This window comes from Leguminivora glycinivorella, chromosome 16 (assembly GCF_023078275.1).
Source record: "Leguminivora glycinivorella isolate SPB_JAAS2020 chromosome 16, LegGlyc_1.1, whole genome shotgun sequence".
Lineage (NCBI taxonomy): Eukaryota > Metazoa > Arthropoda > Insecta > Lepidoptera > Tortricidae > Leguminivora > Leguminivora glycinivorella.
Window position 1 is genome coordinate 12812326 of NC_062986.1, and position 27305 is coordinate 12839630.

Below are 27305 nucleotides of genomic sequence, written 5' to 3' on the forward strand. Positions count from 1 at the left end.
CTGCCACAAATGCTAATAGAATAGTTCAAACAGCAATAAGAGCTCTCCACGTGGCTTGTTAGTATGCTCAGCACAATTCAAATAGTCGATATCGGTTTTAAACTTAGAGGCAGTGCTTAGTATCAAGTAGTACAAACAAGTTGCTCTTAATATTATGAGTATTACCGCCGCGGCTTTTTGACGGCATCATAGTAACATTATCGTCGAGTATACTCGAAATGTTAAAAATGCCTTTAATATAAAATGGAATGAGTGAAGATATAAATAAACGTTGCATTTATGGCATCCGCTAGCTAGTGCGGGGACACGGAACGGGTAAGAAGCTTAATAGAAAATATATAGTGTCCGCGACCACGGCTAGTGCAACCTGGCCGAAACGTTGAATAAAAGGTAATAGTACATTACGATACAAGTGCGTAAAAAAGGAAGTTCGAAACGAGTGGCGATAAATTATTATTTCCTTTTCGCATGTGTATCGTACGACGTTTTTCAGTACTGATGGCCCTCCGAAGTTTCAACCTGACATATAGTGAACCGCTTCTCGCACTATTGCGTAAAAAAAACACCATCTGTACTGAAAATGTTATTTTATCGCGTTCGATCCGTGTGTGTATCTAAAAATATGTAGTACTTAATTACCTATAAGCAACTACGGATGGCGGATTTCACTTTTACCAAAAATTCAGTTAAATAAGCGTGTACCTCATGGTTCTTGACGCTTTAGAACACAGTAACTTGATTGATAGCGTCACGGAAAATGGGGCCGATTTTTGAGTCTCACGCGTTCGAAATCAGAAAATTGTCACTGAAAATAATAAGCAAGTCACCGTTTTCAACCGGTATTTTAGTGACAAAATCCCGTATGCGAGATTCAAAAATCGCCCCCATGTATGTAATTTTATGTTCGAGTACCTAACCGTTTGGGGCCGCTGTTCACTTTCTCCATCAGGTGCATTAGGGTAATTTTGAAAGTCGCATAAAAATCACCATTATTTCCATCATATCAAGATTCCCCTCTCGAAATTACCTGAGCATTCCTGTCATTCGAAATTACCCTGATGCACCTTACAGTGAATGTAATTTTCAGTGACTTGTACGCTATCGAGTAACGTATTCTAAAATTTCAAAAACTTATGCTCAATTAAGTAGTTAATGCCCTATTTTTTGAGTAACAGTAGCCTAAACTGTTATTATTGGAACAAAGGTGCCATGTAGAGCAAACTCAAATCTCACATTAAAAAGATATTATTTATCGCATAAAACTCCTGACGCAAAACAAGTAGGAAGGAAAGCGTTTTGGCTTTTTGACGGCATCATAAAAACGTTACATTTCGTACATGGCCTGGATTTCCGTTGGCTGATATTATTACTGATTATAGATACGCTTAATGTATAACAACTGCCGTAGCTGACTGGCATTTCTGCGACGCGAAACGAAAACGAAACGCTGCGAAAGGTAGTCTGGCTCTGTCGCGCCAATACACAAGAGCGATAGAGATAGATAGCCACGAAAGAGATATTATCGTGAGCGTTTCGTGAGCGTTTGTGCATTCGGCTACGCACACTGGTTTTGGTAGCTTTTTATGTTTAAGTGTTTGACGCCGTTTCGATTTGTATTTTACATAAGTAAAACACTTTTACCGTGAATGTATTCGAATTTAAGGACATTAAGTAATGATAATCTATAAAATTATTTTGGTAAAGTTTTCTTGACTCTAAATTGTACATTTGCCGTTCTCTATAGAGATTAAAGTTTCCATCTCCTGTGAATACAACAGTCTAAAACGATAAGGAGGTGATAAGTTACTAAAATTAAAAAGTAAACAAACAAATTCTAATAAATATAGGTACCATCATGTTGTTACAAACACTGTCAATAACCTGGTAGGTTCAATTGAGGAGTGTCTTTTCAAAAGGGCTTATTTCCACTTTGAACTTTTTTTGGGAAATCGAGAAAAACATAATTCCTTAGAATTGATTTTGAAATTAATATTTAATTTGCAAAATTGTAATGTTGTAAGTTGACGTTAATGCTATGATTACATCAAACGTAACATGTGTACCTAAATAAATATTTAATTACCATAACTATAATTAATAATAACTTTTGGGAATTAAGCCCTTTTGATGTGGCCTTGTAGCGTAAATGTTATTATTTTAAAATAGTTTTATTTTATTTTTGGATTTTGTATTAACGTTAGTTGATATGAATGTTGTTGTACTACATACATTGGTTTATCCACATAAATAATCATTACACATTTTTCAAAATGTGTAATGATTATTATTATTATTATTCTAATCTTTTTTTTAACGATCAAGGCGAGACTTTTTGAACTTTTATCTCAAAACAACGCGTAATTTTCTATGCTAAGAAAAACTGCATTCATAGTTTAAAAAAAAGAAAAAATGGAAATAAGCCCTTTTGAAAAGACACTCCTCAATTGAGAGTTTGAGTATTCATGCTAGCGAAATATAACACGACACATACAACCTTTTGATCTCAATGAAATTCTCGATTGGTAAACATTATAACATTTATTGGAGAGCAATTTCATTAAACAGTATGTGTCAAATATTTGGATAGCTGTAATTTTATTATCGTTATGTTAAACAAATAAACTGTTCGCACACGGGCACACAATTTTTATTTTTTTTCTATTATTATAAATGGGCTTACTCTTGTCCACATAGCCAAAGGCAAAGACGTGGCCTACGATGGAGTAAGCTCGCCCAGAAGATGCCTGTTCACTCTTGATTTATATTACACTCCCTTATACTCCCTTACAAAAATATACACTTTTTTTGTTTTGAGGTTAACCTTAGTCTTACCTAAAAACAAAAAAAAAAGTTGTTTTGCGGCTAAAGCAAGATTTATAAATATGAACTAAAAGACAAAACACAAAATATTTTATTTATCTGTCAATCTTATCAGTTATCACTCTTATTAGATTTACTCGAGTAACTATTATGGGCATAAAAATGCCGTTCATAAGTATTTAAATCTGGACAGTAGTGTATCTACGATAAGATTATTAAATTATTACTTCCTATTTATTTGTGTAATAAAAATTACGCATTCCTAACAATAACGAAAAATAATGAATGTATGAATAAAGAGCATGGTAAAAATCCTATAATAAATAAAACATTTGTAATATTATGCACAATGAAAACGAGTTTTCAGGCTGTCTGTTTTCACGTCTCTCCAGTGTATATGTACTTTTACTCGTAGGTACCTTGTATATTCACTTATCATTATCAAAACTTACACGGTAGAAGTAACTTAAAAATGCTTTCATGTCATGCACAAAATTGCAGCTGCAATTTTTAAATTTCAGCAAAAATACGCCTGAAAATTGTGACCACATTATTCAATGGAGGATGTTCGATTAAACTGTCAATTGAAACCACTTTTGCAGCGAACAAGAGTCGCCCCACTTGGCTCGATTCTGGGGAGCAATTTTCTGGCTTTTTATTCGCGTTGGCTACTCAAGAGAGTCCTGTAAGGCGACATTGAGATCGATACTAACCAAATATGCATAATTATGATTGTATACACAGTATTCCTAAATTATTCCTATTTCCTCACCCCAGGTGACCGCTGTCATATATGAAGAGGGGACAAATAGGAATACACCTGTAATCGGGCTTACTCGGTATATACTTACATTGAAATAGCTACTCGGCTGGCAATTGTATTAGGATTCAAGCCCAAGCTGAGTTTTATGAGTAGAAAAAAGAACATTTAAATGTTTTATATTTCATGAAACAACCCACTAATTCTCATTTAAATTTCGCCCTACGGTGGCTTGTTAATTTTGCTGAATACCTAAGTTTATTATTTACGAAATTTTTTACTAAATAAGTACTAAATCAACAGTATTTCACCTACAAAATAAATAATTGGAAACGACGTTAAGTTTAATACCTACATAGTATCTGTAAAAAATATTTTAATGGAGATTTCAGGCACTCGTATCACTCTGTCACATAATCACACATAATGTCGCCCATGTTAGTCGAGGATGTAAAGCTCATTAAGTGATCGATGGCTCTATTTATATGCACAAATCATAAAACAAGATTCGAGCTATAAACACGGGTACTTACTTGTTTATGAGGCTGACCGAGTATAAAAATGTCCCATAAATATGAGAAGCCAATAATGGAATGGAATTATGTATGTACAAGTATATCTAAGGATATTTGCGCCATCTAAAACTAGCATTCTGATCAACGCCACACGCCACTCAGCAGTGAACTATTTTATTTACAAAGACGGTTTACATCAACTACCATTGTAATTTATAAATACTTAGACCACATACCAGCAAATATGAAAAACTTATGCTCAATTAAGTAGTTAATGCCCTAATTTTTGAGTAACAGTAGCCTAGAAATAAATTTAGCTAAAGCAACTCAGCAAGGTTTGATTGGTGTAGTTTGCAAGTTGTCTTGGAAACCCAAATACTTATTTACAAATTGCCTGGTAATGATAATAATTGTCGATTATTGACAAAAACTACTTACCTATACACCGCCTGGTATAATACAAATTTGCGAAAAAACGATATCCCCGAGTGTATCCCTGGCTTTATCTACTGTGAAAGTCAAATAGAATACCTACTAAAATATTCCAGTTGGACAGCGGAGTAAATCGAACGTACTAAGTAAAGTACAGTGATAAACTCCGAGTCGCCTTACGAAAAAATACGATGCAATATCCTTTGCCTCATCAGGACTACCAAATTTAATGAAGCAATCCCTTTTACTGGCTATAAAGGGTCCGGCGACCCGCTGAAAACTGTAGGGCTGCCACGTTTGTAACAATGTTGCGTAGTAGCTTGAAACCCGTTACTTCGTTTGCTGAATGATGATGGTAATAGGGTTTACGACATTGTTCTACCCTCTAGAGCACCTACCACACAGTGTACCAAGAAGTAACTGATGCCTTAGACTGTTTTTTGAAAAACGTTCACTGTGACATTGATGCATCTAGGGACTATCTTTTACGTCCTACGTCCTTCCTATACAAAATGTACTGAGGAGACGTTTTTTAAATTACACTCGGGCGGCGTGGCGCTGACGTCCGTTCCGCGTCTTAAGACATGCGTTGCCTGAGTGTGGGTTGCCTCTAAGCGGTGTTTACGTTCGAAGTGCGCCTTACAAAGGGGCAACAGATCGCACATGGTTCGCGGTAGGCTTAATGTGTTAGAAGCAGAATAACAATTCAACCTGTAACCTAGGGCCAATTTTATTATATTTTTTTATTTTGTTAATTAAAAACCTTGATTTCACAATTTTGTCTAAACCAACCTAATGTAAGCACCTGATAATAACGTCTCGAAACTTAAAAATGAAAACTAAGCAACTCCAACCCTGGAGCCCTTTGAAACTCAACCCACAAGGTTGTTCACTTCTGTCAATATAATAGGTATTGTAGGCCGCGGACTGAACGTACGCGACACGCTCCGTACAATAACCTAACCACAAAATTATAATTTTGAAAAACCTCCCACCGCGACATAGTGGACTGATTTTCATGAAACATGGCTAAGAACACTCCCGACTAACTCAGCTTTCAAACAAAAAAAAACTAAATCTAAATCAGTTCATCCGTTCGGGAGTTACGATACCACAGACAGACACACACACAGACGGACAGACAGACAGACAGCCAGACAAACAGACAGACATACAGACAGACACGTCAAACTTATAACACCCCGTCGTTTTTGCGTCGGGGGTTAAATAAACAGATTTATTCCAACCTATTGGCTAGGTGCACGGCTAGTGCTACTCGCATTTTGTGGAGTTTTCTATGTTATATTTTATACAGTCAAATTAGTTCCGACGGCTGCCGCTGACATTCATGTTTGACTATTCCGCCTATCAGCGCCCTCCGTTCACGCACCTTGCCGATACATTTTGATTCGTGTCCCTGCGCGCACACGATGAAAATGTATGTAGAATAGGCAACTTGGCTGTACTTAAAATAATAGTTATTTGTTATACAAGGTTGTATTTTAACGCCGAGTGTGGAATTGAAAACCGAGCAAGTGAAAGGATTCTATAGTTGAACCACGAGCGAAGCGAGTGGTTCGAGAATAGAATTCTGAACTTGCGAGTTTTTTAACACGCGAGAAGTAAAATACATTTGCACCCGAGTGTAACACAAAACTTTTCCCTTCACTATAGCAAGGAAACTACAACGCAAAAAATGCGTTTATCACTGCTTCCAGTAGTTCCACAGGTGGTAAATCATCTTTATTACTAGATTCACCTACTTTTATCAATTTTAAAGCAGTTAATTTGACTTTATTCAAGGTCAAATTACTTTACCCACTAGTGGATAAAATCCGTTTTTACCCGCTGGTATTAAAGGACAAAACACGTGTTTCCGAGCTAGTGAGGGGAAAAATATTTTATACCATGCACGAAATAAAGCATCAGATAATTATTGAAAAAACAGGGACAGAACTTATTTTAGACTCTAATTTATATTTTATAAATCAGATAGAAATATATAAAGTAAATCAGTTGACCGTGACGTCTCTCAATTCAATTTCATATTAAATTCAAATTAGCAAGTCGTTCAAAATCGTTTGACAGTTCTTAAAAAGAAGCTGATTTGACTAGGAGGAAAGTAGACTACTAACTGTACCTCTTTTGGACGACAACGGCGGCGCGGCCGCATATCGCAACGCTCGTCGCCCCGCTCACCGCGCCGCGCTCCTTGTGCGTCCAGTCCTCAGTCTAAGGCCGTTCGTTCCAACCCCTTTGATCCGTCTGCATTACTCTGATAATTTAAGACAGACACATTTAATGCCAGATGCCACTCTCGGCTAATGCAGTTTTCAGCTTCGCAGAAGCGTTTATTACTTTCATTAGTAAAATGTTAGCTTTTAACGCTTTAAAACAAGTTAGTCAGAGAAATCACGCAAAAAAAATAGCCAAATTGTTACAGTATTTTTGAAAACTTCTGTGTTCAATATGTACAAGGTGTAACAAATAATGAGGATTCATTTACTCGTAAGGGTTTGTAGGGAATGAGAATATCTATTGACGCAAAAAGTTCCAAGGTCATTCATTTTGTTTACGAGTAACTCTTCTGACAAAAGTCGATAATTTTACACTTCAAAAATGTTTCCTTCTACTTTTCCTAATCAACACACGGCACCAAATATGCCCTTTTAAATGAATCCCCGCCATTTTTTACACTTCATATTCCACCATCTTTATAAATTCTACTAAACTCCGTCGTAACGTGTGTCCCTTCCGACATCTTAGCAACTACATCCCGTTTTATCCTTAACCTAAATAAATAACAATGATTCCAGCTTGTGTTTTCCGTTCTAGAATGATTTCTTTATGCGAACACGAGCAGCGTGACGGCTCTTGAATCGTATCGAGATCAAACGGTATGCTGAATGGCCTATAAAAGTTTTCTGCGGTAAAGCTGTGCGCAATGATATAAAGGCATATTTATTGGTATTATTTCCTTATAAACACATCATATTACATCTGATCACACAAGGTTATTAACATAATATTATATTTTTTGTGTCACTAATCTCAAAAGCACAAAAGCAAAATTCATAGAGCTTATTAGGTCGATTTGCGGATGATGGGATTAATGAGTCTTTTGAATATGACTTTGAAGATATCCTCAAAAGTCGTATTTTTCCCACCGGACACCGAAAAGCTCGGTTAATCTTTATTCATATTTTTTCAAAGAAATATGGACCTTGCTTTGTACCGCAAAGCAACAACAGATAAACCTCTCATACTTATGTTTGGTACCTACGCTGAACAAGCATTTTCCTGGTTCTAAATGAATTTTCTATAATATGGGATCTACGCTCTTCTATAATATGGGTGCGTGGAGGTTGATAGGTAACTTTACACGAGTGTTGTATTAATTTTCAGAATACCCATAATATACCTTCATGTATTGAAACCTTTCCCAAAAGATTAATTACTGCGAAAACTGTCGCTTTACTTTTGCGTAAACAAATTTAATTTTAGGCAAAAATAAGGTGTGTAACATAAGTAAGAATAATAATAAACCTCTGTATCGTTACAGTAAGAAGAAAAACATATAAAATATATCTCTTAATAATATGTACATATCACCTTATGGTTTTAACGGCCTTAGATCCTTTTGAACCTGGGAGCGGACATTGATTACATATTCAGGGTGAAGTACAAATACAGCCAGCAACAGTGACTCTTTATTTATAGTTAAAGCTGCGTGGCTTACTGTATCAACACATATTGTGTAGTTACTTAGTTGTTTTTGCTACTTGCAGTTGTAATCCGATATTTAACAGTTAAACTAGTCATATAAATAATCTTTACTATATGTACAATTTTTTTAAGCAATAAATATGATTAACGTTTTAATTTTATATATTAGGTACCAATATTGTTTCAATTTAAATCAAAATATCTGGGCGACCATTTTAATATATCACGTCTTTAGATAAAAAAAAAACTCTTATAAATACAAAAACAAAAAAAAAGACAAAAAACAAAAACTTAATTTCTGGCCGGGATTCGAAACCTTGACACCTACGATCTATCTGCGTACATTAGACCGACTTTGTACGACTGAGCTAAGCGGAATCGATGCGCGCGCGGCGAAATTAACGACCATATTTTACGTTTACAAACGCGAAAGAAAAACTCATGAAAACTCGAAAATTCGCGTTTTCCGGGATCTAAGGCTACGCTAGATCGATTTTTCACCCCCGAAAACCCCCACAACAAATTTCAGCGAAAAATTTTAAGAGGGCTTTCGTGTTAAAAATAGTGAAATCGCAACCGAGCGCTCGATCATACCGTGTGTGGTATCAAATTAAAGGGCTTTGCGAGTAGTTTATAAATATATATCACATTATAGGACTTTTTTTACTTGGTCTAACAAAATATGAGAAAATGTCCAAAAGTGGTAATAATTGTACCGGTGAAGGCTCGTTTTCAAAAAATTGGCAAAAATCAATAATAGCAATTTATAATCACTAAGGCATAACAGCAATTTAAGTAAACGTTGCAGATTAATTTAGTATAAATCTTACTTCGATGTGATGTAGATTTTCAAAGAAATTGTCACTTAATTTTAGGTAATTTCTGAAAAAAATTGAATTCGCCTTAGGCTAGTTTACTCTTTTTCAAAAACTTAAAATAAAAATCTAGTCTGAAATGATTGTGGTACAGGATATACGAATTATAAATTTACCCGTTTTAATATTCAAAATTGTCCAAATTTTACAAATAAGATCGACTGATTCAGCTCTATACGTGCGTTTTTCTAAACGTGCATTAGAGAAAAATTCATAATTAATTTAATGAGTTAGTTTTCAAAAATCCAGTCTTATAAAAATCAAGATAATAAGATGCTCTACCTGGAACTTGAATTAAATAAATCTATTGGATAACGGAAAGTGTAGTATTTCACCGACTAAAACTATCAATTTTACATTCTTTTGACGTTTTTTTTGAAAGCAGCCTTAAAGCGGTTTCCGAAATCGTCGGTATATATAAATAAATAAATATACAAGAATTGCTCGTTTAAAAGTATAAGATTCTGACATAAATCATTTTTATAGGCATTTTTATAGTTTTACTAGAAATATTTCACATGAATACTATGAATATGTATTGTAATATTTGTAATGTATATGTAGGTAACCAACAAAACGAAAACGACGTCACCTTACATTTGCTTTTAATTATTATCCAACCCCGATTAACGAACAATAACGTAAATTTTCCAACCCATGACATAAAATAAGTCATAAACGTATTAAAAAGGCAACCATTATAAGCTTCTCTGGTCGTCACGAATAGTTTCAAATGAGGGATAATGGAAAGTAAACAGGCACTCAACGATACGGCTCCGACACGACGTGTGCAAACAGAGGATATCCGGAAAACGTGAGGTTTACTCGACCGCTTTGTCTATGGAGCTAAACACATACGGCTCAGCCACGACATTGGTCTAAGCGCGACAGCGGCGAGCGGCGGCCATACATTGAAGCGAGACACAGCGATGGGACTTTTCATTCGCACGTATGGCTGCCGCTCGCCGCTGCCGCGCTTAGACCAATGTCGTGGCTGGGCCGATAGAGTGTAAGGTCTGAGTGGACGCTCGGAGCGGGGCGGGTGAGCGTGTGTACACCCTATGCAGCGTCTAGTCAAGACACTTGTATGAGCTTCAATTTGACATGTATGCCGCACGCCCCGCCCCGCAGCACGTCCAATATGAGCGTGCACACAGGTACGCTAACGCCGTGGCTTGCGTGGGCGACGGTCGCGCGATGGTCGCGCGACGGCGATGCGACGCATACGAAATCAAACCTTATCAATATGGAAGTATGAGACGCGACGGCGGCGGTCGCGCGACCGTCGCCCACGCAAGACACGGCGTAAGGTATTTAAAGTACCACCTATTTATCTATGAGAGCGTTTTGCTACCCAGTTTGCATCTTATCTTCATTAGGTTACCTAATTTACTTACTATCATATGAATCATATTGAATTTCCATTTTCAGTTCACAGACATTCAGATTAAGAGGTCATTCTTACTTAGCTATTGTAAACAATTTTGATTATTTTCACGTTCAAAATACCTAAACTTTCTAGCTATATCTATCTCTGATACTATATTTTCATCCTTATCAAACCACATGTCGCGACAAGCGTGAAATAAGGAACGATAATATAATTGTCCACGGTAAAATGGGAAGGCATTCACAGCTTATGTCAAAACTGACATCATGCCCCGTCCTCACTATATATGCTGTTTCCGAATTTCGAAATCCGAGGCATTGTATTTCACACACAATATATTAGATACCGGCGTAAAATGATATAGATGAGTATGTTCATATTTAACGTTTAGGGAAAAGTGACAGAAATCAAATTTGGTGACCGCACGTATCATAGTTTTCTGTATTTCGATATTGGCAACGTGTGTGACAGAGCGGTGATTATCACAAATACATATTGTCATCTTATCGGCAAATCCAACGTTAATACTAACGGCGGCCGTTGGGACTAATTTGGCAGCATACAATTAAAGCCTTCTATTATGAAAAAAAATGGATGGAGGGAAATTAAATGGAAGGAGAGGAAGGGGAAGGCCAAGAAAGAGTTATATGAGCCATGTAAAGGAACATGTAAGGGCCGTGTCGTACCAGGCCCCGTAGCCGAATGGCATTTCTCCGACGCCAAACGAAACACCGCGCCAGTTAGTCGGGCTCTGTCGCGCCAATATGCAAGAGCTATAGAGATAGATTTCAGCATAGACCAGCATTTCGTTTCGTGAGCGTTTCGTGAGCGTTTGTGCCATTCGGCTACGCACCCTGGATACTAAAAGGTTGGCTTCGGATCGACCAAAGTGGAGACAACTTCATCAAGCTGCACCGACAAGAGCCTCGCTCTTAAATTGAATTGAATTGAATTCAAGCCTGACCAGAAAATTGGCAGACATATGTGACTATTATCAAGAGGGCGCTGTTATTCTGATGTATGCGGTGACAGTTCAGTTTAGTATGAAGAAAATAAGGACCTTCCCCTTACCTAGATAACGTCACATTTATGTGTATTTGGTTTACGACCAGGGTAAGTAGCCGAATGGCACAAACGCTTACGAAACGAAACGCTCGTAGATATCTATCTCTATCGCTCTTGTGTATAAGCAAGAGCGATAGAGATAAATATCTACGAGCGTTTCGTTTCATGAGCGTTTGTGCATTCGGTTACGTACCCTGGATGTCGGACGATGGTGCTTTGATGTGTGAGTGACGGCCCGACGGCCCGGGCGGGTGTTTGGCATTGTGGACACCACGTTTACTATTGTTTCATGTAACAATATGCTTTCGTTTTCATACTGTGTTACTGTTTTCTAGCGATACCTATGATAAAGCTATTATTTTATGTAACAATAGACATTTGAATTATGTTTCCGACGTGTCCACAGGAAAACTAAAATAGAATAGGGTACTTAGATAACAAAATAACGTTGATGTATTTATTTTCTAAAACAATTAAAATTAATTATACTTACTAGTACTTTTGAATGATAAGTGGGTATGTGATTTGGTTGGTATATGTACCAATGTTAGGTGTACCAAGAAATATTTAATTTAATATTAAATGGTGGACAACTAAAATGATCCTGCCAGCATCTTGGGCACTGTGCTTCAGGGTCTTTTAGTAGTAGTAATAGTAGTAGTAGTAACTGTATATTGCACAAAAACACATTAAAATATAGCATATATTGATATGTGAAGTACAAAGGCGAACTTATCCCTTTGAGGGATCTCTTCCAGTTAACCTTTAAGTAAATGAGAGAAAATACTTGATGAGGTTAACAAATTCCCCAATTTGTACAACAAGGTATCATAAAGACAATGGGAATTAGACTGAGATTTTTAGTTTTCTCTTTTTTAATTGGCTAGTTTATGATATATTATTGTATGAAATTTTTATTTAAGTGTTATTAATATATAATTTTCCCAAATGATCCTTATACCATTAGGATTATTTATATAGGATTCACTATTTCTATACTAAGAATCGTCATTTTTTAGCGGCACCTTGTAAATACTAACTACACTGATGGTGCCTACTTTATTTATTTTTTCATAATGTGTATTGGCGAGATATGATGATATTAAAATAAAAAAGCATGTCATTTGTTCTTATAAAAAATAAAAAGACGCAAAAATATTTGGGGAAAATATGATTTTGGCCACTTCCAGGCTGCGAAACAGCGCCATCTAGTTTTAAGCCTAAAAGGCCCATACATTTCAGGGGTACCCTTTTTTGTCGATCCCTATATTATATCGTCCTTGCAGATACTTTCCTGAAAAAGTAGCACTATCTGTTACAATGTAACTAACTCATAAAACCCATTATTGTTCCTCAAGTGTTAAAGATGAATCATAAACCGAGAAGCACTGAGACTTGAGTAGCTTCATGTGCCCTGCCTACCCCTTTATGGGATACAGCCGTGATTGTATGTATGTATAAATCGATATAAATTATTCGTAATTTTTTTATCAAAATTATGAACCTGCTAAGTATTTAATTAGGTATTACCAAAGACATATATAACTTCGTATAGACAGATAAAGTCTAAGAAAAAAATGTACCTCAATACCATACAGAAAAGGGTACGGTGACCTAGATGGCGATACACCGTTTGGGGATGCTCGGCTAGATGGCGCTAATATTAATATTTGACATTTTAACACATATTCTAAGAATATGGGCCAAATTGTCAAAACTGAGGTTCAAAAGTTTCAAGCTTGTGTCGAGAGATGGCAGTCTATGCACTGTGATTACACATTTTACTTTGACAGTAACTCTCTATAATACTCGATCCTCTTTGGTATTACCTATTTACTTAATTTAATAATGATCTGTTTTTGTTTCAGCGCCTACCTGAAAGATGACTTCGCCACTCTGCCTTATCTGGAAGTAGGATTCAATAGGGTAAGCTATAACTTACTGGGGGGTTACCATAAAGTGCTAAAGACGTTCAGTTTAGGTTGAGAGAAAGGGACGAAGCTATAGCAGCTCCATAGCTCCGTCCCTCTCTCTCAACCTAAACTGAACGGCTTTAGCACTTCATGATAGCCCCCCTGTTGTGATAAAGAAAGTATACATCCATTTTTGGCCAAAAATTGTAAGTACCTTTACCTACGTAGCACCGAAACAAAAGACTGCTGCTTTAGATTAACTTTGAATACAAGAAATGGCAACTTTGGTAACCTACTTCACAGGCATTATGCCAATTTGAATTACCCTAAATTACAGACAAAAAACGTCTTTACAATTGGGTAAATTCCTTTCTCCTTGTTGGCCTACATTCAGGAGTTGTTACAAAGGATATTTTATAATGGCAGCATTGTGTATTTTGGAGTGACATCAAACAAATGTAGGTAGGTTAATGTATTTGCTAATTGTGAGAGACGTGACCCAAAATTCTAAACCATGCTTTTTCATTAAGCGGTTAGACATAGAATAGGTACTTTTGACCTACATTTTACTTGAGTGTATTAATCGTGTCAACGAGCAGTGTCCAACATACGGGATATAATCTTGACCCTTCTTTTTTTTCCTATCACAACCATCATTGATGTTATTGAGCGCCGGGGAGGTTTGAACTCACGACGTTTTGGCCCAATCGCATTGTCACAAGTTCGAACCACAGTGAACCAATAAGTATTTAAACTTTTATACAGTATCAATCAGTGAACAACAGTAGCTAAGGAAACAATGCTCTAAAGGTACTAAAGGTTGCACCACGATTACTTTTTCAATTAAATATAGGTACTTATTTAGGTATATCTCAACAAGCTCGCCATTAGGTTAGGAAGTTATACTAATTATATTTCGTACATAGCTTCCGAAACGCTTGAATGAAGATAATGATTTTCTCCGTCTTCTCAGGTGATGGTAGAGACAGTCGGCGCGACGGCATGGTGCGCGGAAGTGGTTCAAGCGCGAGCGGCAGCGGCAACGGCGCGTGCGCAGATCGCCGCCGTCGCCGCGCTGGCCGCCGCCGCCGACCGCTGTCGCGACCTCGTCGCTGTCACTGACGACCAACAGAGGATACTAGTAAGTTTGAAGCTACGCTTATTAAACATTGGCGACGAGTCGAGCGCTGTGGAAAACAGCTTCGCTGCGTAGATATTGTGCCAAAGTTGCATCGAGTAGAGTTGACTAGACTCCAACGCTCGGAAGATGCAAGCGTGGGCCCGTTTTAAAGTTGATGGAGGCACTTTTCCTCGACGTGGAGTAGATGGGTGCTGAAAAGGTCCGAATTTATTTACTTTACAATTCTTTTCAAAATAAGTGGTCTATCAAAGAGAAGACGGCTTTTAATCACATTTTAAAGATAATTCTCCAATTGCCATGAAGTACTATTCTCAGCGAATATGTTAATGGCAACTTATAACTAACAATGTGTTACATTCAAGGTAACAAACAAAGCCTGGTGCCGAGTGCTTGGCTGGCGGGCTGAAGACGGCGCGCGGCTCGCAGATTCGGCGGGAGGCGAGGCCATGAGATTGGCTACAAGCGGCGCACGCGACTGGGAGGCGCCGGTTACGTTGCGTCGGCGCGGCGCGCCGGACCCGCTGTTGCTACCGTGCCGGGGTGCCTCTATAGCCTTGAACAGGTTAGTGTGAAAACTCGCGCAGATATGGTGCACTCGGCTGATGATGATGATGTGTCTATGGAACTAGCTGCAAGTGGCGGAATTGGACAGCTCACAAAGCGTATTGTCATATACTCGACGGTCGCTAATACAGTTATTTGTGAGGGCAAAATAAAGATAAAATGTAATACAGCGTGTTTTTTTTGTTTTCCGTTAAATTCGACACGTAGCTAGGTTCATTATCAGGAACCAGCCTGTATATCACTTTTAGTTAAATAGGGCAAAACAATTTTTTTCATCATTTTCTTACATAATAAATGAATTTATTAGTGTGAGAGACCCTTAAGAGTAACAATCAAGTTAGCGTCAGGTGATTGACGGCACATGTCAAAACAAATAACATTAGGAATTGGTAAAGGCTGTCACACACGTATTCAGTAATTATCTTTATTTTTTTAGTAACTCGATAACCGTAAGAGTTAAGATGTTAGTTTCTTAGAGAAATTAATTGTATTTGATCTAAAGAACCTTCCCTTAAAGTTAACGGAATTCAATAAAAACAGGGTGTATAACGTCAAGCAAATTACTTACGCCAAAAATTTTTTTTTTGTTTTATTGGATGTATTTTCACATAAAAAAAGTAAATGTTATTTCTAAAACTGGCACATAAAATAAAAGTTAACATTTTTTTTCTAAAAAAATACTTTTTTGCAATTAGTCACTAGGTACCTACTTAGTTACTTTTTGATATATATCAACGAGGATACTTAGATTATGTCTGATAACGGCATCATCGCCATCAAATAAGCATTTTGTTCTGAGAAATAATAAGTAATTATTATTTTTTTAAATGCTTACTCTGAAAGTAGGCGAAATCCAGAATGAATAAAGTTTAAATGACATTTTACTCTTCCAATATGATGAGGAATACGCTGTTAAAATTACTCAGTTTCCTCATGTGACACCGTGCATACATCTTTATTTTTTCTCCACAGGAGCACATCTCACCTCGTCCTAGTATGCGAGCCGGGCAACGCGACCGAGGCCGGCGCTGCACGCGGCTCGCTCCACTCCATCCGACGCGGCTCGCTTGACGTGCGCTCCGTGGCCTCTGACGGTCTACGGCGGACTTCGCTCGCTAAACTACAGGGGCTGCCGCTTGAAGCTCCTATCACCAAGGTAAGAAAAGTTTTGACTCCAGATCGCATCGAAGACCTTCCAACCCTGAAGATAGTGACGTTATGATAGGACAAATCAATGAAACTCGTACGTAAGCTCGAGTTACGCGACCGGCGCTGCACGCGGTTCGTTCCACTCCATCCGACGCGGCTCGCTTGACGTACGCTCCGTGGCCTCTGACGGTCTACGGCGGACCTCGCTTGCTAAACAACAAGGGCTGCTGCTTGAAGTTCCTATCACTAAGGTATTGAGAAGATTCCCGTGCAATACTTACAAGCCGCTGGGTATCGTTGTGGCATTTGGCGAACACGCTTCCCAAAAAATAAAGCTTAGAATAAGTTACAGCCTGGAACGGAACCATGCCATTTGTTGTCAAGTACAAAACATTGATTATCCAAAGAAATAGAACATGGAAGGACGTTTGAAGCTGACATCATAAACTTTATCCACTCACAAACATTATATTCCAGGTGATATCCCTCCTCTCGACGGCCACGGACGGCGCCCCTCCGTCCACGGTGGCTTGCATCGAGCGCGCCGTTGACATGCTTCGAACCTCCGAGCTCTACTCTCCACAAATGAAAGACGAACCCAAACTGCGAGTCGAAGATCCCATCGCTACTGATCTTATTGGCGCTTTGCTGTCGGTAAGTGCCTTGTTTATGAGTTTAACTTAACTTTTCACTTAGTATTCCTAAATTAAAACCAAGCAAACTTATAAAAGTTAAAGAAGTTGAATAAAAAGCGCATTATCCAGAAAATCTCCAGAAATTCAACGACTCTAAAAGTTCGTAAAAATGAGCTATAAAATCTTTTGCTGCAATGGTTTTATGTTGATAAAGTTTTGGCGCAACGAAAAATTCGACGTCGAGTCTGCATTGCGGCATGCAGGACTCATAAAATCTTATCCAGCTGTAAATACGACCACGGGCGACTGAATAAAATATTAGAGAAGATGGATGCGTTTACTGTAAAATGTATGCTTTGGTTTGTGGCTATTGGGTTCTTGCTTATTAATCAGATTACTTTTTATATAATGTACGATTCTGTGAAAGTATATACCTATGCTAAATTACTCCTGGTTTGGTACTTACCTTAGTGGCGAATGTTTACGTTGTCCCTGTATTAATATGTACCTTACCTACATATGTGAAGTGAAGTTATTGTATCAATTTTGTCTATAACTACCTAAATATATAGGTACCTATGTACGAAATTAATTATTAAATAGCATGTGTATTTGTAAGTCGGAATTTAGTTGTGACAATAGCGACCCTACTATTGAAACTCATTAATTGCATAAGTAAATATCATCCATGTAGATTCAACCCCAAATATACATAAGTATTTGTGTTAACTGCTACACATGGATTCGGGGTTCATGACAGTCTTCAGTGGAGACTGTTATGGAGGCGTTTGCCAAACGGCAGTCAGAGTTTAGACTTTATATGCTACACTCTAGATAAAAGGCCTCCGAGACAGTCCAAAAGACCAAATAATCACTTCTTGAGACTGTCTCTAACTAAAAATGTTTATTACGTGTATCAAGATAATGTTACCAAACATGCAAAATATAGTAACTGATACTGATATGATGATATCTAATAATGTGCCGCACAATCATTTGAATCTTTATATATTTTCTTTGGTTTTTCGCTACCTAGCTTTCTATCGGTTCCGTCTAGCTCTAGACCAATATTGTCACAACTCAATTTCAGACGAAACATTGACTGTAGAGGGTAGACTGTACACTAACATTTATTTATTTGTTTATGATCCTGTTCGTGCCGGAAGAGGGAGCAAGTGAACACGAACCTATTTTATATGGTAGGAGGTTTGAATATAGCAAATGCTGTACCTACTTCTCTCTAGCCTCCATTTCTTGCAGTTCATCATAGTACACTTGTCGAAAACAGTAAAGTGTCTTTATACTTCCACCACAGGACAGGCTATGCCTAGTGTGGGGACCAGACTAAAATGTAACTCGCTGTGTTATTTAAATAAATGTTTCAATTTCATTTCACTTTGTAAAGGAACCATGACACCTGTCCATTTTTTGGTTGTATTTACATCCTACAAAACTAAGCCTCCTGCTTTAGGAGCCAAATGACAAAACTTTTGTAAAAATCTCCAATCGAAACTTAAAATTTAATAATGATAGCAAATAATTATGGCTAAGATGCTGTCAAATTCAAACATTCCTTATGATTATTTCTTCTGTGTGTTCCTCTCAAATGTGGTGAAAACTTTATGTGTAACTCAGGAGGTAGAGATATAGAAAACTCGTCGCTATAATTCACTCCGGTCTGCGGCTGCCGCGAATTATAACACTCGTTATCAATATTCCCTCTAACCTCCCTTGTAGCACAATTTACTATAGATATATACTGTTGTTTTAACAAAGTATTCATTCCATCTGCCATCTGGATCAGGGTCACTATAGATGTATACAAAAAGTATGAAGACACTTTACTGTTCAAGATCTGTTTACTTTACCATCTCTCTTAGCTGATTAGTTTCTAACTGGTTGAGTATCTCTTCGAAACCCATGCAATAAATATGTACTGCTATCCCAATCGAACCTTAGTTTAGATTTAGAAAAGGGATACCTAATGCGATTTTCTTGTTTGTTTAGGCCTAATCGAATTGTACTCAATCAAGGGTTGAATTAGAAAGCTACATTCTGGAACTTTTACGCAGGAGCAGTATTCCGATTTCATGAATTTGTTATTGGCTCTTGCGCTTTGAATAAACGCTAGTGATATGTTGAATAACAAATTTATAAAATCCGGAAACCGCTCTTGGGGCCCGTTTGATGAATGATAGTAATTTGTAGAAGACTAAAAATTATTTTTAAACAATTTTATTAAAAAGAGTATTTCGTTTTAGTCCTTTTCCTGCTTTCTTTTCGATGGAGCAGTTACATAGTATAATTAGTTTGTTATAGAAACGTTAATAAAATGCAAATAAAATATATGGAAAGTAACCCAAGTTATAGAACAAATGTCTACTTATTAGTAAATACGTAGTTATCTGTAATCCATAAGGCGTTACTGCCATAAATAATAAAATCGATATCATTGGATTCCGACAAACTCTTTCCGTAAAACCGTCACTTGTAGAGATTTACGAATTAGCATTCTTACCTCAAAATTAAATAATAATTACCTACATGTACTTACGTATAAGTAACAAAATGCTACTAACAATAACAAGTAGGTACAAAATGGTCATTAACAAATAACATCGCCTCGCCGTCTTTACTAACAATTCGCCGCACGGCGCAAAATTATACTAATTTTAATATCAACACTATCAATAGTCCATGTTTTAATCTAGGTATTCCTAAGTTTCCTAAATCCACTTCATTCTTAGCAAATTACAAGTAGAGCAGTGCCCTAAATGTAAATCGTCACTACTTTGAAAAATATTTGTATCTTCTTCTGTCAATGAAAAGAAAAATGTAATAAGTATGTATGCAATGCATATAGACCTACTGCGTTTTAACTTTGAGGAGCAGTGTGAGATACGAGATTTTTTTCAAAGTAGTGACGAAATAGTAATCGTCAGTAGTTCGCTTAAGTGTAAAGCCTGAGTGGACGCTCGGAGCGGAGCGTTCAGCGGGGCGTGCAGCGGAGCGGGTGTGAAGCGTCAACTCAGGAAAATTGTATGAGCTTCAATAAGCTACTTGACCCTTTATTAAAGTTTGTGTTATATTATTACTTACTGTCCAATTAACCGGAAAAAAAATATCACTATATTTATTATGACTTATAAACCGCAAAAAATATTTTTAAAGAATACTTTTACGTAATCAGGCAAAAACAACATCAGGCATGTCATCTACAGATTGTCTGTGAATGCAGTCATTCAGTGCGAAAACAACACTTTCTGACACTTTAAGTACGAGGCATAAAGGTCATTATGTCAGTGATTGATTTGACATGAATTCTATGACGTCACCAGACAGCGTTTTCGGTGGCCAAAATTAAAAAAAAATTACTCACATTTTTGAATTAAAAATACGTGGTCATCGTACACATTTAATACCCAAAATTATTAAATATTTGTTTCTTACGTCAAATATTACAGAAGACAGTAATTTATTGTGCCAAATTAAATATGATTTTAATAGCCTATCCTAGCGCACCGCTGCACGCTCAATATTAGCGTGCATTCAGGTCTTACACATGTCTGTCACTTTTCTCTTGTAGATAGAAATCATAGAAGTATTGTAATAACACAATTGGCAAAACCTCTTCCAAAATTGTTCTCGGTACTTTTGTCTGGCTTTTAATATTATTAAATGTTACAGTTTAAATGTTAATGTTCCAGCAAGGACCATCAAACGTGTTGTCGTCGCGACGAAGCAGCAACGATTCTACTGTTGTACGCTCGCAGAATAACAGGACTAACATCAAACATAAGGTAATTTTAAAGACAAATATTCCATAGTCATAACAAATATTTTGGACACTGGCTGTATCTTAATCGGACAGGCACATTTCAATGTTATGAGTACCTAGTATGTTATGAAAATTGAAAAAGTGAAGAAAAATGTCATAATGTCATAATGGTGGGAACCGAGAAACAGGCATTATAATATGGATGTAATGTATGTGTTCCAGTATCGTTATGTTCTGCTGTGACTGTACAATATGAATAAAATATATGGGATTATGGGCATTTACCCTACTGCTTCTAGATTGTAGAACCATTAGACTCGCATTGTCTTACTGTTCTTCGAAATAATCGATAATAGACAAAATTACTCTCTTACAAATCCTGTTGATTAGGTAAGTAATCAACAATCAATTTATTTTGCCCAAAATTTAAAAAGTGGATATTAAGCTGCATTGTTATTCTGATTACTTACCCTACCTCATATATTTAATCAGGCCTGGCAGGACGTGCCACACATTATTAACAAAGCCATAAACCAAAACATGATAATTTTTCAGACGTCAGGGCAACTCCGAGACCTTCTCGACACAGCGTTGAACTGGGACTTCGAGATCTTCCGACTCGAGGAGCTGACACGCGGACGGCCGCTGGCGCATCTCGGTCTAGCCCTCATGGGAGGTCGCTTCGACGTGTGTTCGGCGCTTGAGTGCGATGAGCGTACGCTGCTGCACTGGCTGACCATCATAGAGACCAACTATCACGCTGTCAACACGTACCATAACTCGACGCATGCAGCGGATGTTCTTCAGGTACTTTACTGTTTTTGGTAAAACTTAACAATGCTGGCGGTGTCAAGTAATCCCTTCACGTGGCATTTTTTTCTTTTCAGGCAGTAGCATACTTCCTCGAGAAGGACCGCCTGAAGACAGTATTGGAGCCCATTGAAGCGGCATCTGCCCTCATCGCTGCAGCAGCTCACGACGTGGACCACCCTGGCACCACGTCCACCTTCCTCTGCAACTTGCGCCACCCGCTCTCCATCCTGTACAACGACATCAGTGTACTGGAGTCGCATCATGCTGCGCTAACCTTCAAGCTCACGCTTAGTGAGTATCTCTTAGGCTACATACTTCCTCGAGGAAGGACAATATTATAGCCCATCGAAGCGGAAGCGGCCCTCATCGCTGCAGCAGCTCGCGACGTGGACTACCCTGGTACCATCTATACCTTCCTCTGCAACTCGTAGCACCCGCTCTCCATTCATCCACCATACTGCGCTAACCTTCAAGCTCACGCTTAGTAAGTATTCCTAACAAGACAGCATCTTATCTTATCTTAAATCTGCGGGGGCCCATCCGGATACACTTCGACCCATCGGGATCTTTTGTGCAATTACCCCCTTCGATCCTAAGATCCTTCAGCTATTCAGGAGCTTCTCGACCATCTCTACGTATCGGATGATGAGGCTCATGGGTAGCTCTCTGAAGTCCTTTGGTGCTAGGTAGCCTGCTCCAAAGTTCCTCATTCTTTGTCTGGCGAGGGCGTGACATTCACACATTAGATGTCTGACGGTCTCTTCCTCTTCGCCACACATGCGACAATCAGTGTTGTCAGCGTGTCCCATCTTGGCCAAAATCCCTTTGACCCCGTAATGGCCTGTGAACACCCCCGTTATAATTCGGAGTTGTCTTTTGCCTAGCTAAAATAAAAAAAATAAATAAAAAAAAATATTATTCCTAGCTTTTTGCTCCATCCAGAGTCTACACTCCGCATAAAGAGCTTTGAATGCTTCAGACCTACCAGGGCATCCCACTCTTTTTGGTGATTAGCCTTTGTTTGGTCTTTCATAGCCGTTTTAATGGTTCCTTGTGAAAGGCCCACAAAAGGTTCCGGACCTATGAAGTTGTCTTCAGATCCGGCCTTGGCAAGTTCATCAGCATTTTCATTGCCAATGAAGCCTTCGTGTCCCGGTATCCGTACTAGTTGCACTTTGTTTTGCCTTCCAAGCTTGTTAAGAGCTTGGATGCCGTTTAATACCAGTCTAGAGTCAACTCTGGGCGATGTAAAGGCTTTGAGTGCCGCCTGACTGTCGCTGAGTATATAGATATTCTTACCTTGGGTTTGTCTAACTATATTCTCATGTACAGTCGCCATCAGATATATAAGAACGCCCGAGGTACTCAAAAATATCTGAACACGCCTCTAACGCCTAGGCAATAGAGGCGTGTTCAGATATTTTTGAGTACCTCGGGCGCTCTTATATATCTGATGGCGACTGTACACAGGCAATTATTGCATATGTCTCAGCTTGGAAGACAGTAGCATAATTGCCCATGCTGATACTACCACTGTGGTCATTTGCATAAATGCCTGCGCCCGTACCAGATGCCATCTTGGACCCGTCTGTATACCAGATGATGGTATTGTCATCGGGGGTGGGTGCCTCTAGGCCCTCATTCCATTCGGCTCTGGTATGGACTTTGGTTTTGAAGTTTTTGTGGAAGATGAACTTGGGTTGCATTTTGTCGCAGCCCATACTCATCAGCCTTCCCACAGAATTGTTGTATTCCATGCCTGTGTGTTTAGTCTTCGGCATGTTATCGCTCCAGAGGCCTGTTAATGCCAGCCTGTGTAGCGATTTCAGTGCCTCAGACTGTATCACTAGATGTAGCGGCGGGAGATCCAATAGTACCTCCAATGCTGCTGTTGGCGTCGTTCTGAACGCGCCCGTTATAGCCATGCATACTGTCCTTTGCACCTTCATAAGGGCATCCCTGCATATGCTCAATAATGTCCTTGGCCACCAGGCCAGGCTTCCGCATACAAAACAGCATACTTTCATGAGAAGAACCGCATGATGGGACGTATCCATTTTATCTGTGATTTATGAGTACAGCTGGTCAGCAGCGTATGCACCTCGCTGGTACTGATAAATCAGTTTTTTTTAAAATTATAAATGGGCTTACTCTTGGCCACAGACTATACATGAGCTCGGAAATATAGCAAGATTAGTGATACAGCAATATATATTGAAATTAAATTACCAAAAGTCAGACTAACCCTAAAATTCAATTCCAGATGACGATCGCGTGAACATATTCAAGAATCTCGACCGCGATACGTACAAGACGGTGCGGCACAACGTCGTGGACATGATCTTAGCTACAGAGATGACGCGGCACTACGAGCATCTCGCCAAGTTCGTCAACGTCTTCTACGCCAAGGGCAACGTGGGTGGAAGTAAAGAGGACAACATGAATACTGACTTGGTGAGTGGGATAAGGACGGAAGACAATAGTCTTGGATATGATCTTGGATCCAAAAGGCTAAAATGTATATGAACAAAGTGGTTTTTATATCTACTGACATGGCGCAGTCGGTAGGATACGAAAGTACTCTCCAAGCTAAATACACCTCCCAAATGTATTAACTACCGATGTAAATAAAAAACTGCTATATGTACTTGTAAACATCAGTTCAATGACAATTATGAGCTACTTACTCCGTTTCACTTAGGTCATTTCCAATATTTTTAGTCCCCGATTATCTGCTTTCAGGATCCGCCATCTCTCGACCCGGCAGTCATCACCCAGCCGGAGAACGTCGTGCTGGTGAAGCGTATGATGATCAAATGCGCTGACGTGTCTAACGCTTCGCGGCCGCAGAAATTTGCTTTTGAGTGGGCTAGAAGGTAAAGGAAATCTTGTATTTCGCATCACGGAACATTGGTTGGCCGGAAATTTGGGAGGCGTGTATGACACTTAAATAAAATGCAAATGAAGTGGTGTGAGCGGGGCGCGATGAGAGCTGCCCGCTTTTCCAATCCGCGTTGCGAAGCGCGCCTTCTACATCTCTAATTAATTGTAGTAGAGTTATACTTTAGTTAGAACTTAGAATTAGTATAGTATCAATTGTAATTTCAATTCAATTTTAAATATTTTCTAAATATGTACATGTGACGTGTAAAAGTGCCCCTGTGGCCTATTTGCTGAATAAATTATTTTGATTTTTGCGCGTTAGACACTCAGGAAGCAACATTGCTGTCTTGTGTTGTGTGCGACTGCTCGTGCGCGATCAAAGTGGGCCCCGCACGGCGCTGGCGGCACGCTCGCATCGTGCCCCGCTTACGCCGCGCTTTCAAAACGCTCATGTGCGGCGGAGGCTTAAGTGCTCATGTCGTCACAACAAAGTCGCTTTAAAATTTGTAATCTGCATGTTCTTTCGAGTGTAACTGATGTTTTTTTAATCTGATTGTATTCTTGTTAGAATTGCGGAGGAATACTTCCTGCAGACAGACGAGGAGAAAGCTAAGGACCTGCCGGTGGTGATGCCGATGTTCGACCGAGCGACCTGCTCCATCCCGCGCTCGCAGATCGGGTTCATCGACTACATCATTAAGGACATGATGGATGCTTGGGCTGGTAAGTGCTGTATTTTCTGTTTTTCTGGTAAGTTAGTAGTGATTTAACGATTACTACGATTCTGCTTGAACAAGAATGTGGTATGATGCCAGCAAGTAATACATGGAGTTCCCAGCAGTGTGTGTTTACACTGCTCTAGTTGATTATACTTAATGCCTACTTTTTTCAAACTGTGGGTCCTCTTTGGGACATCACGTAGCCTTTTACCAGTCGTAAAGCAATATACACTAAGGGGTGTCATAAAGAAAACTGAAAAATACTGTTCTAAGGCACGCCACAGACAGTCTTAAAATTCATAATCTTAAAAAAGATTTGTATGCAAACTGCCAGTTCAAACTGACAGAACTTTCAGATTGCATACAAGTCTTTTTTTAAGACTATGAATTTTTAAGACCGTCTGTGGCGTGCCTATCATTTAGCCAAAAGTTCGATAGATGATTTGACCAAGCAGAGCCAACTCACAGAACAATTCGAACACTCTGGAGAATTTAATTATTTTCTTCCAGTGTTCATCGACATGCCAGAGCTGGTGACGCACGCGAAGCAGAACCACGCGCGCTGGAAGGAGCTGGACGAGGCCGGCGTCACCACCATCGCCGACGTGCGCCGCGCGCAGCGCGCCGCCGCCGCCGCCGCCCTGCCCGCGCCCGACTCCACCGCCGAGGAGTAGGGTCAACGACCGACACTTTTCCACACTGGATAATAGGCGAGACGACTAAAAAAAAAAATAGTTATTTGTTATACAAGGGGGCAAAGTTGTATTTCAACGCCGAGTGTGGAATTGAAAAACGAGCAAGTGAAAGCATTCTATAGTTGAGATGAAAGTATTATATAAGATAGAATAGAATCCGGAACTTGCGAGTTTTTTAACACACGAGAAGTAAAATACATTTGCACCCGAGTGTAACACAAAACTTTTCCCCTCACTGTAGCGAGGAAACTACAACGCAAAAAATGCGTTTATCACAGCTTCCAGTAGTTCAACAGGTGGTAAATCATCTTTATTACTAGATTCACCTACTTTTATCAATTTTAAAGCTGTTAATTTGACTTTATTCAAGGTCAAATTACTTTACCCACTAGTGGATAAAATGCGTTTTTACCCGCTGGTATTAAAGGACAAAACACGTGTTTCCGAGCTAGTGAGGGGAAAAAACTATTTAGTCCGTCAGTTACATTTACAAACAATTTTGGATACATATTTTATCGTAAACGAAAAATGATAACGGAACAGTGCGTTGAAGTTTCGCGTGACGTCACGCCTTGGTACATTTTTTACCTAAAAGTGACGTCAGCCCCCACTCCGGAACTTTGATGCTCTTTGTATTTTTTTTTATTAATTAGAAAAAGCGAAAAATGTCTGTTCAGTATTTTTGGACAATCTAACTGACGGACTAAACAGAATGCCATTTTTTTATGTAGTCTCGTTATCCCTAATTCTCGCGAGATTGATAAGGGTTTCTAGCAATCTCGTAAACATTGGATGATTCTCGCGAGTATTTAGATAAGAGGGTTCCGGAACGATTCTTTCGAGTACTCATTAAAGGGCCTGCCGGCGTTGCCGAATCGACGACGCCAGACGCCGACAGAAATGCAGTCTGGCTCTGTCGCGCCCATACGCAAGAGCGATAGAGATAGATAGCTTCGAAACAGATATTATTGTGAGCGTTTGTGCATTTGGCTACGTACCCAGAACTCGATGTCTGTGGTGCGGTAAAAAAATAAAAACATCAATTTCTATATATTATGATGCAGATTTGCGAAACTAGGTAATAATAATAAACTTCGAGTCGATCAATTGATTGGAACAAAGTTGTACTGTTAAATCGTCTAGATTCAGTGATCTTGTGTTACCTAAATAATTCTTCGTAGCTGTTTGAAATAATGTCGTCTGCTGGGAATGTCAAAGGTCTTTGGCATTTGATAGACTCAACAACTCTTTGAAAGACGACTTTGGATCACTGTTAACGTCATAATCGTTGATTAACATCGTTCAACTGAGCATTTTGTATAAAAAAATGCACATGAATGAACGATGAACTCAAACTAAAAGCGATTTGAAAAAAAAGTGAGTTGGTGATTCACCTTTAAATGATTTAAGAATACTAAGGCCGAAAGTACAC

General features: G+C 38.7%; 1 protein-coding gene across 4 annotated transcripts in view; it reads left to right on the plus strand.

Annotated features, from left to right (window-relative positions):
• LOC125234658 (high affinity cAMP-specific and IBMX-insensitive 3',5'-cyclic phosphodiesterase 8) overlaps positions 1-26123 on the plus strand; it is a 371159-nt gene extending 345036 nt beyond the window's left edge. For 3 of the 4 annotated variants that reach the window (XM_048140993.1, XM_048140996.1, XM_048140995.1), the window contains 13 exons: positions 13452-13509; positions 14470-14637; positions 15000-15199; positions 16174-16357; positions 16828-17004; positions 18152-18184; positions 20693-20785; positions 21319-21570; positions 21651-21867; positions 23840-24030; positions 24319-24452; positions 25028-25182; positions 25689-26123. In XM_048140993.1, the coding sequence (XP_047996950.1) occupies positions 13452-13509; positions 14470-14637; positions 15000-15199; positions 16174-16357; positions 16828-17004; positions 18152-18184; positions 20693-20785; positions 21319-21570; positions 21651-21867; positions 23840-24030; positions 24319-24452; positions 25028-25182; positions 25689-25852 (2026 nt within the window). In that variant the 3' untranslated portion in view covers positions 25853-26123. The remainder of the gene's footprint in view (positions 1-13451; positions 13510-14469; positions 14638-14999; positions 15200-16173; positions 16358-16827; positions 17005-18151; positions 18185-20692; positions 20786-21318; positions 21571-21650; positions 21868-23839; positions 24031-24318; positions 24453-25027; positions 25183-25688) is intronic. The other variant, XM_048140994.1, reaches the window with a different exon arrangement.
• Positions 26124-27305: the final 1182 nt, after the last annotated feature.